At 35.7% G+C, this 12,836-nt stretch overlaps 1 protein-coding gene across 2 annotated transcripts; it reads left to right on the top strand.

Annotated features, from left to right (window-relative positions):
* Nucleotides 1-1,721: 1,721 nt before the first annotated feature.
* Nucleotides 1,722-6,151, top strand: LOC147485909 (fasciclin-like arabinogalactan protein 17). 2 transcript variants are annotated; one of them, XM_086570529.1, is made up of 3 exons: nt 1,722-3,556; nt 5,258-5,367; nt 5,625-6,151. In XM_086570529.1, the coding sequence occupies exons 1-2, from the start codon at nt 2,242-2,244 to the stop codon at nt 5,329-5,331; spliced, it is 1,389 nt and encodes a 462-aa protein (XP_086426655.1). In that variant the 5' UTR covers nt 1,722-2,241; the 3' UTR covers nt 5,332-5,367; nt 5,625-6,151. The 2 variants fall into 2 exon arrangements, with proteins under 2 accessions (XP_086426655.1, XP_086426654.1); XM_086570528.1 differs by having other exon boundaries at nt 5,622-6,151.
* Nucleotides 6,152-12,836: the final 6,685 nt, after the last annotated feature.

Below are 12,836 nucleotides of genomic sequence, written 5' to 3'. Positions count from 1 at the left end.
GGGTTTAGATTTGGATATGTTGGATTCAAGTTCGGATATAATTTTTGTGTCTTTTTTGAATTTTTAATGTTATCCGATCGGGTTCAGTTTGATTCAGGTCAGATTCGGGTCCGTTAAGTAATTAAATAGTGTAGGGTTGTTCTAAAATCTCCCATTATGTCTTCAAAATGCTCTGACATATACAACTAGTGAAAAACGAAAGCTGCTAAAAGTTTTGCATTTTGCAACGGAAATATAATTTGGCCATAAAACACAATTGCAACAAAACTTACTAATTTGTTATGCCGACTCATAATACCAACTACATTAGGTACTGTGTCTTTTTAACATGAATAATGTAAGTCAATGGGCTCATGAAAATCATTTCCCCCAATCATATGGCTACGAATGAAAGATCAAATTGAATATTGATCATAATCACAACAAGATGAATGAACCACATCACTATTTAAGATGGTAGGGTCATTGAGCAAGACACTATTGGCTTTACTAAAGACCACTAATGAAAGATTCAAGTCTCATTAAGAAGTTTCCCTAAAGTGCTAATAAGAAAGAGAAGAGGGAACTGCACAAGATGCCACAAACAAGAACCTCACCGACAATCCATGGAACACTGTTACCTAACCAAAGGTGATTTTTAACCTTGGTTTTCTGTACCTAATCAAACAATGGTTTAAACTCTGACGGAGACAAACGGTCTACCAGCAGGAGAAACGTCGCCGTCAGTAGCTCCGTTAGTTTTTTATTATATCTTTTAGTTTTTCAGAATTGAAAATTGACAATATCAAAAAAACAAGAATTAAAAATAAAAATGTGAAGGTAAGCTTATTGTCATGGGAAAATGGTAGACAGTGACAACTCAGCTTTCATCTTCTAAAGTAGAAGGGACGCAAGACTGCTGGTCCCTACTCAACCTTTTTTTTTTTTTTTTTTTTTTTGGTCCCTACTCAACCTTTTTGTTGGCTTTACTTTGAGCTGGTAAGCCTAATACGTTTAGCTAAATGTGTGAAAGACCAAAGTATCCTCATTTTAGGTCACAGCATAGTTAAAAACCGAAATTCATTAAATTTCGATCCTTGTTATATTCGGAATTTCGGATAATTTCGGAATTTCAGATTTTTCGACTCTATATTCGGAATTCCATTTTTTTTAAAAACCGAAATTCAAAGCGGAATTCCAGAGTTTCGTTCGGAATCACGAACTATAGGTCACAGTAAAACTACAAAAATTAGTATGACAAATAAAAACTGTAAATACGTCATTTAGTATTTTGGTGGCATGAGCAATTTACAGTGAAGAAGCATTTTGAGGTTATTGGTTGATAACAAAATTCAAGAAATGATCACATATTATTTGTATATGTTTCCACATTTTGCACATGTGTACTTAACACAAACAAATATGGCATTTTCAATGTGCATTGGTTTGAGGTAATTACGCTGAAATTGTTTTCTTATGTTTGTAAACCAACTTATTTCAAAGTGAACATTACCAAATTACAAGAAATTAAAAGAGTTTTACGATGGAAAATAAAATAAAATTAATTGAAGCCGATAATATAATACACAAATATTTTTTAATCAAACAAAAGTGAAAATGACAACGATATAGTAAATCCATAGCAAACGCTGAAAATACATGGTTTTTGGAGTATTTCAAAATGATAGTAATTGTAGTACATTTTCCTAAAATTTTACAACGATAAAAACATGGATAAACGCGTGAAATTCATGTTTATTGGAGTATTTTCAAACTATACCAATATTTAGTACATTTCCCTGTACAATAAAAACACTGAAAATGCTTAACACATGGTTCGTCAAAGTATTTCACAACAGTACCAATACACTGTACTCCCACGTGACTTATTACTCAGTTACCCAAGTAACACCAATGTCCACAACAGTCATTTACTCAAAACCCAGAGTGATTAGTCAAACACATTAACACATCCAGCACACACACGAACTTACATCTCACAAACGAGTGAAGTGCAAAGTAATGTATGTACCCTTAAGACAGTAATGAGTGGACCCCACAACAGCCTGTTTCTGGAAAACTTGAAGTGCCGCATTTCACCCTTCAATTTGCCACACACCCACCCTCTCTCTATTCTTCCTTTCCTTAGCGGAACCGACGAGTTTCTACCAACCCAAATTAATATCCTCACTTCAAAATCGGTTTCATTTACAAACCAAACCTTCATTTCCAATAGTTTCCTTGTTTTTTTTCTCAATAGCCATGGAAAATCATTTCCATGTCTATGTCTCCACCTTTTTCCTTATCTCCATCTTCATTTCTACCTCAGCATTGCCGGAAAATTCTTCTAATTCAACAAAAACCTTAAATTCCACAACCCAAATTAACTCAAACTCAGTTCTGGTGGCGTTACTGGATTCACATTACACTGAACTAGCTGAGCTAGTTGAGAAAGCTCTTCTTTTACAGACATTAGAAGATGCTGTAGGTAAACATAACATTACAATATTTGCACCAAGGAATGAAGCATTGGAAAGAGATCTTGATCCTGAATTCAAAAGATTTCTACTTGAACCTGGGAATGTTAAATCTCTACAAACTCTGTTAATGTATCATATCGTTCCTAAGCGAATTTCTTCAAATGGCTGGCAACTACAACCAGAAAAGCCCCATCGTCGTGAGACGACACTTATTAGAGAGAATGTTCAGCTTACTGTAATGAAAGATTCAAGAAAACGAGTAGAGTCCGCAATGGTAATTCACCCAGATGCTATAATCCGACCTGATGGAGTTATTCATGGGATTGAAAAGCTTTTAGTGCCAAGATCTGTTCAAGAAGATTTTAATCGTCGACGTAGTTTACGTTCCATTTCAGCTGTTTTACCTCAAGGAGCACCTGAAGTCGATCCAAGAACTAATAGGTTGAAGAAACCAGCCCCTCCATCACCTGCTGGTGCTCCACCAGCCCTGCCCATCTTCGACGCAATGGCCCCAGGGCCTTCTCTAGCCCCAGCACCAGCGCCTGGTCCAGGTGGACCACGCGGACATTTCGATGGAGAGAGTCAAGTGAAGGACTTCATTAAGACCCTCCTACATTACGGTGGGTATAATGAGATGGCAGATATTCTTGTAAACTTAACATCGTTAGCGACAGAGATGGGTCGATTAGTATCAGAGGGATATGTGATTACAGTTCTTGCACCCAACGACGAAGCGATGGGGAAATTGACTACAGATCAGCTAAGCGAACCGGGTGCACCAGAACAGATTATGTATTACCATATCATACCTGAATATCAGACAGAGGAAAGTATGTATAATTCTGTGAGGAGATTTGGTAAAGTGAGCTATGATACTTTGAGGGTGCCTAATAAAGTTGTGGCTCAAGAAGCTGATGGATCTGTCAAATTTGGAGAAGGGGATGGAGCGGCTTATTTGTTTGATCCTGATATTTATACTGATGGGAGGATTTCTGTTCAAGGGATTGATGGGGTCTTGTTTCCTATTGAGGCTCAAGTGCCGAAATCGGAGACGAAATCTGTGCAAGCTAGTAAGATTGATTTGAAGCCGAGAAGAGGTGCGTTTCTTGTTGCATTTTTAAAATTTAATTCCTTCTTTTTGTTAAATTTGGATCATTCTTGTTGTTAGAGTGAAATGTGGTGTCGCAGCGACCGGAATTTGATATTTACGAGTATAGTTTGTGTTCCGGTAGCGAATAATGTCGGTGGGACAGATTTCAGTCACATGCAGCAAAAGCTAACTCTGCTTTTTTGGTTTATTGTGGTGTTTGTTTAGTATTGTCTGTTTTTAGTCCGTGACTATACATCACTGTTATTTGAGATTACCATAAATATCCTTCATCTTTACTAAGAATTACTATTATGTGCCTTCAGTTCTAAGTTAAGAATTTAGTTATAAGGTTTTTGGGACCTACGTTGGGAATCCCGTCTGTAGTTAAGGGTTGTGCTTTGGTTTGAAGGAATGATTCTATGGTATTCACATGGTTCTCACAGAGTCACGGTACAGCAATGCCATGGACCCAAGGACCATAATATTTGTCAATTAGGTTGGTGTTTATGTACGATAGGTACATGTATGATTATTAAGATGATGCATGCTATTGATGTCAAGTTCAATGGAGAAGGTGGTTCTTCCATTGGATATAATAAATGCATAATAGAATGATATATTTTGTCAATAGCATGCATCATCTAGAATTTGTTTAAAAACTACTTCTTGAATTTACCTAGTAGAAAATGTTTATAAGTAATCAGCAAATTTGACATGCAGATGACATGCATTTCATTAGTATGTTACTAAATTTTATATGAATATTAGTTTATAATCAAGTATGTAAATATAGTCGTTAGTAGATGACATGCCCATTTCATTAATATGTTACTGTATAGTCGTTTGTAGGCTCATTAGATTTTTCATTGAGTATCCTAATGGTCCCTGAATACATCAAATTGAACTCTTCACATAAAAAGTATGCAGCGCAATTAATCTAGCTTTGGTAGTATTCCTATTGCCTGATTGCTTGCCATCTAAGATGGTTCTCTGTTATTTTAATTTCGTTGAAGAGGGTTTGCCTGATTTAAGTTTTTTCGTTAGCTAAATGCAACATAATCAGATAGCCCACACTAGACATTTCTAGGCCTAGAGAGTAGAGACCCAACTTGCTGAGTTTTGCAGATTTAATTTGTCAGGGAGCGACAGCAATATTCTTTTCATATAAACCTGTAATATGTCACGGTTAAGACTTTAGGGTAGTTCCAGCAATGGAGATTTGAGGGGCTGTCGGTGAGGAACCAAATAAAGGCTGGGAGCAAAATAAATAAAGCCATGCAGAGCAGTTTGACAGACACAAACTTCTGGCAGTGGATGGTACTAATTTGGTATTTAGTTTTAGTATGGAGGTTATTGTAGGAGGAATCTTGACTTAGCCTTTCGCCAACTCCAACAGCGACGTCTTACTTTTATTATTAAATTATAATTTCCATGATCTGTTTTGTTTTATCCCTTAAATATGCTTTGTTTTGTATTATACTGGCTTCAGCTTTATTGTCAATGTTGATGTTCAATTATAGGTATAATATATTATGCATGTGCTTTACAGTTACATTCTTTACTTAATAGTATATAATCCACTATTAAAATTCTCTTCTACAAGAAAATTAATTAAGTTATATCTCAAACTAACTAGAGTTTGGTTTATTAATGTTCTTTTATTGCTGTCATAATGTATTTTAATTGGTTTTACTATTTTATTCTACAGGAAAATTGCTGGAAGTAGCATGTAGTATGCTAGGAGCTTTTGGTCAAGATTCTCGATTTACTACTTGCCAATGAAAATCCCACTTCTAAATAACCAAACGCATACCAAAGGTAAATCCCACTTCTCATGGTAATGGTACTACTGTATTAACTCTGTTATAGTCTTATGTACTAACTTATTACTGTGGAGCTAAAGTATTTTCGCCACAAAAATCTTACCACCGACTCGCCGTTCTTACCAATTATAGTGTCGAGAGTCGAGACAATATGTTACCACCACAAAGTCCTAATAGCTAGTTGGTCAAAACAGTTCATGCCCACCCTTCATTTGTGCTAACTTGTTCATCCGTGTGTATGTTTTACAGCAGTTCTTCCATATTTGATGAAACCAAAGTATGTATAAACACTCAGACGGTTAGAAGGCTTGCAAGGAAAAGTGGTTTTTCTTATTTTTCTTCTTTCGTTCTTTGGGCGTTACAGCTGTGGGAAACCTTGGAAGTCAGGAAGGATGATGAGTTTACCTTATGTGGTTGGCTTTAACCTTGCAAAGTTTCCGCCTTCCCGTTGAGTAAAAAAACAAAAAAGTCATTGTTAATTAGTCATGAAAAGATGTTTCAAAGTAAATATATGATATTTTTTTTACTAAAGAGATGGTTTTGTATGGTTTTGTTCTAGAAGAAAGACATATGTGATGGAGACATGATGGAGATGGGGAGTGGGGGGAGTCTTATTACCCACTCTAAATGAAAATAAAAGGTATAACACCAGAAACATTTGTGGCCTTGTGGGAATAAAAGAAGATTTTTTTTTTTTTTGTGTTTATAGTGAAGCCAGCCAAAAATTGTAAATTATCTTTTGTAAAATGCGTTCAACAAGATTTTTCTTATTTTGTCCATTTCTCCCTCTCTCATATAGTTCTTGTATGGATACGTTGTTCGTTGATATGCATTATACTCTCTGCTGGCAACAGTGCATGGATTTTGGTTTTGTTTATTTATGGGAAAAGAGGGAAACCGCGTGGTTTTGATGTTGATGTTGATGTTGCGGTTGAAAGTTGAAACTTGGAACAACTGAACAAGGATTCCCTTACATGGGTTATGTGGGGCGGAGTCTATCGACGAAAATTAGGTGAAATGTGTGGCGGAATGATTATTTCGCGTATAATAATGATTTTAATAATTGACACTTGAGCTTGTTTAAACGCTCTATATGCTGGATCTGAGCTGTGCACAGCAGGCACCCACTAAAATTTCAGGTTAGGCTTGGTCTGCCATTTTTATTTCTATCTCTTAAAATAACAGTGTTATACGGGATAGAGAATAAGTTTGGGTGAGCAATGGTTTGAACAATTCTAGGCCACTTGAACTGGTGCGGGCTAGCGAAAAAAAAAAAAAAAAAAAATAAAAAAAAAAAAAAAAAATAATAATAATAATAAAAAAAAAATTGGCGCGGTTGAAACCCATTTTTTTTCACGCCACTTCGACCAGTGCAGAATAAAAAAAAAAAAAAAAAAAAAAAAAAAACATCCTACGCCACTTCAAATAGTGCAGTATAAAATTGAATTTTGCATTCTACATCATTTTAAATGGTGCTATTTGGGTTTTTACAAATTACGTTATTTCAACTCGCATAGAATGCATTATATTCTTCAATAATACTCTATATACAGAGAGTTATATAAAGAGAAGAAAAAAATCACCGTCACTCTTTCTGTTTTTAAAGGAATGGAGAGCCATTGCACCCAATCTTAATTGATAGAGAAATATGGACCAGAAATCAAGAACGCAACAGTGAACAATTAGAACACTTGATACCAACAGTCTAACATAACAACTTGTGCAACAACCCAGCATTTCTGTATATTGTTTGTCTCGATTCACAATCGACAGTGCACAATGAGTGGTCTCCTACTTAAGACTCGAGATTGTATCATACGGTCATACCATGATACCATCGGGGTTAAACTCCAACAGGGAGTGACTCCACGACAGATCCGGAAAAGAATAACTCTCATAACTATATTTTTTTAATTCAACTCGTTTATTTAAACGAAGCTTTAAAAGATCGGGCTCATATTTATAACGTAGATTGAAACGTCAAGTATATTTTTTTGATGATGTTATTTGAATAATAAGCCAAGCTTCACCCCGCCGTTTATTAAGCCAAATTCCCCAGCTAACTCATTTAACTATCGAATGATTGAAACTTCGAAACGAGCCAAGTATATTTTTTAAAGTTAAATAATCGGGCCAAATTACTTCGGTGTTATACTCATTTAGAGTATGAACAATCATTATTTATACATTAACAAGTTATGAACATCGCGTTAAGATTACGTATTTGGGATTATGATTGAATCAATGTATTTTTAATGCTTAAATAATAAATGTACCCCAATCGAAATGAAACACCTATTTGGAATATAAATTTAATCATTAACAAGTTATGAAAATACGTTATATATATGGGATATGAGCAATCAACGTTCATACCACAACATAATGTTGAGCAAGAATAAGAATTAAACAATGATTGTTCATACATTAATTGTTCATATACGCTCATCTATTTGAGCATAAGTTATGAACACTCATTGTTCATATAAACAATCATTGTTCATACATTAATATATTGTATGAGGTACGTTTATCTATTTGAGCATAAGTTATGAACACTCATTGTTCATATTAAAACGACAGAAATAGTAAAATCAAAAAATATTTATTTCAAATCTGGCCAGACTATTTGTCTTTATAGGTTATTTTCACTCGAAAATTGGTTTTCAGAATTATTTTCACCTGAAAATTGTCCTTGAGAGTGATTAAAAAAAAACATTGATTCTAAAAGTGATTTTCACTCCAAAAGGGCCTTGGACCAATTTCTTGTAAACTCCAATTGACGTATCAGAGTTGATGATTGTTCCTGTACCTAAAAATTGTTACATAGTCGTAGTCTCAATCCCTTCAATTTGATGAACTGAATTCCTGATATATTGTCCAAAAAGCAATTCAGCACATTTAGTTAGTCTCATTATTTTTTGTGGATTTGTCTTATGGAGTGCCACAGTGCCACCAATATCTCTAATAATAGCATTCCCAATGCAAATTACTTTAAGGGGAAATAGCAATTTGTCATTCTTATGAGCCAAAAATAATAGCCCAATGTAAAGGTGACAATGAGGGTAGTTTTTCACTAAATTATAATGAGGGTAGCACTTGCTACCGAGATAGTTGCCGACTTTTGATTTTCAGACGAAACCTTTTATTCCGTCTTGCGTTCCCCTCATACGGGATGTTTCATTCTGTCTTGCGAAAACATTTCGTCCGGCGTGTTTTTTTTTTTTTATATTTTTTCATTTTTTACATTCAAACGGAATAAAACATTTCGTCCGAAATTTAAAATCACTTTTGCATTGGGCAACCCCTAGTAGCTTCTCACCAAGAAAATAACGATGAGGGAAAATAGTCCTATATAGCGCCTATGTAGAGGTAACAAATTGTTACTTGCATTGACAGAATGAATTAATTGGCACGTCTCCAACTACACAAAAAACGTTTGAGTACGCTTAAATTTTTTTGGTGAAAATCAACTACAAAATGAAAGTATGAAACAAATAGATAAGCTCGTTTTCAATGTGTTAGCTAACTTCAACATTAGGCCCAAATTCAGTTGGACATGAAATTTGACAGAAGGCCCAAACCACATAACGGAACCAAACTAATCCGCTTTAAGTCGGTTGGGTTTCTTACCAAGTTACCAGAATCACTCGGAAATTAGTTTTTATGAACTGTATCGATTGACTGAATGAAGATTCAATAGATTTCGAAGGGCTCATACCTACCATAGTACAAAATATCATGATATGAGTATTTATTGATATTCAATTTCTCGATATGTATCGTGGATATATTCTTTTCTTTGGGGATATTTGACATTGTTTTACATGCAAATATTATAGATATTGTAGATATTTTTTGATATATTATAATATATTATTTATATTTATTTGAAATATAATGATAAATATTAAATAAAATTATTATCTATATAAAATATCGCCAAATATCGCAAATATCATTAAAATATAGCCGATATTTATAGTCGTATATATCTTTGAACATATCATGATATTTATATATTTTTCTCTGAAATCTCGATAGATATCTCCAAATATCGTAATATTTTATACTATGCTTATACCAACCAAAATCGATATGAAAAGAATGATAGATTCTAATGTTTTAAGTCTCATTGATCTTTAAATAATAAACGGATAGTGTTTTGTTAAATTGAGGTGGGTCAAAGTCTAATTGATCACATTGTATTTGTAGTCCTGTACAAAAATGATTTCAGATTTTAGAGGGTCTAAACTTTTTTTTTTTTTTTTTTTTTTTTGGAGATAAACCAATACTTGTCATTCATGAACTAATACGATTACAGTAAGCACACAAGCCAAAATAGGTTACAAGGAACAAATAACATAACAAATACATTAATTCTACAACCATGTAAACTTCTCCTAACAGCATCACATCTAATCCGCCACCAATAAACATGGGATGTTTTAGCTGTATCCACCTTACTACCACCACTCCCATCCATTCAATGCTCAAATCTCCAAACTGCATCTTCAAAAACCAAGACCCGAAGGTCCTAATCGCCAGATTGACGCTTTCAATAGAAAACGCCCCACCAAGTGCACTACAACGACGCGGTGGTGGCCTGACATTAATCCTTGCCAAGGCATCAATACCCCAGGGCGTTCGGAGAATAGAAAACGAAACATTCGACTTGAACAGCAAATGATGAAGGGGATAATTCAATGAACACAACCTTAACACTACATGTTTCCAATGACTCTGAAGGCTTTGTGATGTTGGAGATTTATAACAAGTGCTGTGGATAATCTAGTCCTATGGATGTGTGACTCTTCACTGTGGAATAAAAAGGTACTAAAATCTCACTTGCGCTGTATGGCAAGAAAGGAACGCAAGAATATTCAAGAACCAGCTTGTATAAAGAAATTTAATGTTTTGTTCATATAACAGAAAATACAGCTGCCTTATCCCATGCTTCCCCATCCAAATTAAATATAAAAATTGGACGCTGTAGTCCGTGTTCAGTTAATCACAGTAATTTGGTTTTGCAGCATCAGATCCCAAACAGCTAACTGGGGACGGGGATCATCCATGGCTTCACCAACTGTCTATCACTGCATCTGGGGACTGTTTGAGATGAACCCCTTCTTGTTTACCATACCAGTAATTTCCTCCTCCGACAAAGACCGCCGCTCTCCAAACAACTGCAGTTTCGGCACAAGAAATTGTAGTATTAACATGAGCCGCTTGCAGAGAAAAGTATAAAAAGAAAGGAACCAGCGAAAGCAAAAACAATTATCAATGTTATGGATAAGTTTCACAAATAAAGCACATAGGTAGGTGAACTTAATCAAGATCTGGATAACAGAAGGACATAATACGACTGCAACGAGTAAGTTGCAAATGAGATAGAAATAAGTGTCATACAACGCTTACCCCGTTAAGGACAAAACTATATACCTAGTGTTCTTGCTCTGGATAGGCAGAAGCCACACTAGCCACAAGCTTCTGAATTGAAAGTGGATCAGAACACTGGCATGAGCATCAAGTGGTAATGGACTTATAATACCAGGGTTATAATACCTTGGGTAATCAATTTTAATGTACTTGACATGCATTTGAGACCTTGATTTGTATTATGCTGCATCAACTGAAAGGAACAATACAGTAAAGTTGGAGAATTTAGGGCCTGTTTGTTATGGAGGAAATGCTAGGGAAAGGAAAGGAAAAGAGGTGTGGTCCACCTTTTCCATAGTTTTTTTGTTGTTTGTTTGCCCATGGAAAGGAAAGGTTGCTTTCCGTGCGAAAACAAAACTAGGGAAATGGAAATGGTTTTGAGTCCATGGTCCAGACTTAAAAATTTTAGGGAAAGGAAAAGGGAAAAAAAAATAGGCACAATTTATTTTCCTTTCCACAATTTACCAAACAGACACAATTTTAAAACTGTTTCCATTCCTTTCCTTTCCTTTCCATAGTGGACCACTTATTTCCTTTCCTTTCCATTAGTTAAAATTTAACAAACAGGCCCTTAGTTAGGAATCCATAGAAAGGAAAAGATAAGCGCATAGTGGGAAACCTCCATGATCAACAGGAGACACCCCATCTGACACACATACGTATAGACACGGGAGTAAACTACCTTGGGCGCATGAGAAGACATGCATCATGTTATAAGATACAGAAAATCAGAATGCATGACAGAGTTAAACTGAAGGAACAACACCAACTTCTTAACAAATGTTATCTAAGCTACTTCCAGCATTAACCGTATGAATGCTGCTGCCCTCACACTTCATACGCATTAATATGATGGAAACATTTGAGACAAATGCACCCCAAAGCCAGAAGTGAATGAGATCGGACACCAAGGAATATATCTCGTCCCCATCGTGATAAGACAGGTAATTCTGAAGTGAGGTCCTGACACAGTACAAATAAAAGACATTGTTGAATTGAAATAATAGAGACTATTGCACCTGATGTGGTGGCATATTTTGTGGAATTCCACATGCCTTTGTGTCTGTTTGAAGTGCATGCAATATTTGGCTCTAGTGGGGGTCTGCCATTATATTCTTTGGAACCACAGCATTCGAAATTTGTTGCTGAGCATCTATTATAATAAAACAAAATGGATAGACAAAGAGAAGTTGGAATCATCTTGGGATATGAGTTAGGTGTGCATAGGGATTTGCGTTGATCTCTTTAGAGCTTTAATTATTGATTTAATGGACATTTATGCCTATACCAAATTAATCAAGTGAGCGGAGCGAATGATCTAGGCAGAGGGGAGGTGTTATGCGGACAAAAACTAAGTTGGTTGGTTTCTGTCTGTCTGTCCTCACCTATCCCTCTCTCTCTCACTCCTTTCTTCCCTCTCCCTCTCCCTTTCCCTCTCAACCAAACCCTAACTCTCTCTCCCTCTCTCTTCTCCACCCTCCTCTCACGCCACCACTGATTAGCATTTATCTAATAAATATTAAAGGAACCTGGGCTGAGCTTGGGCTGTGAAACACCCAAACTTTCTAAATGAAATTGCACCGTCTCTGCTCGCCTCTCTCCTCTTTCATTTCCATGCTAAATATACCAATTTAATAAATAATTATGGATATGGGCTGGGCTGCGAAACGCCCGCCCCAAATTTACTACACGAAATTGCATCGCTCGCCTCTCTCCTCCTTCATTCCCACCTTCCAAGCTCAAAGAAACAAAAGGAATTAATTTAACAGCGGCTAATTTCACAACCTCAAAAAAATGACTATCCTCAACGTCTAATTTCACATAGACCGTAACTCCTCTCTTCATTTGGCCTTCCCAAATAACCAGCTTTGACTGCCATTAGAGCAACCATTAAAACAACAATGCTTTTTCCCTTACGTTGCTCCTTTAATAGTATAAAACCTGGATCGCTCACTCTCTCACAATTCGCTAAACTCTCGTTCCAAATTCAGAATTGTTCAAAAAGGCGCTTCAGAATTGTTCGAA

The sequence above is a fragment of the Coptis chinensis genome, chromosome 7, assembly GCF_015680905.1.
Source record: "Coptis chinensis isolate HL-2020 chromosome 7, ASM1568090v1, whole genome shotgun sequence".
Taxonomy (NCBI): domain Eukaryota; kingdom Viridiplantae; phylum Streptophyta; class Magnoliopsida; order Ranunculales; family Ranunculaceae; genus Coptis; species Coptis chinensis.
Note: the sequence above shows the minus strand (reverse complement) of the source record. Positions and strands in the feature narration are given on the sequence as shown.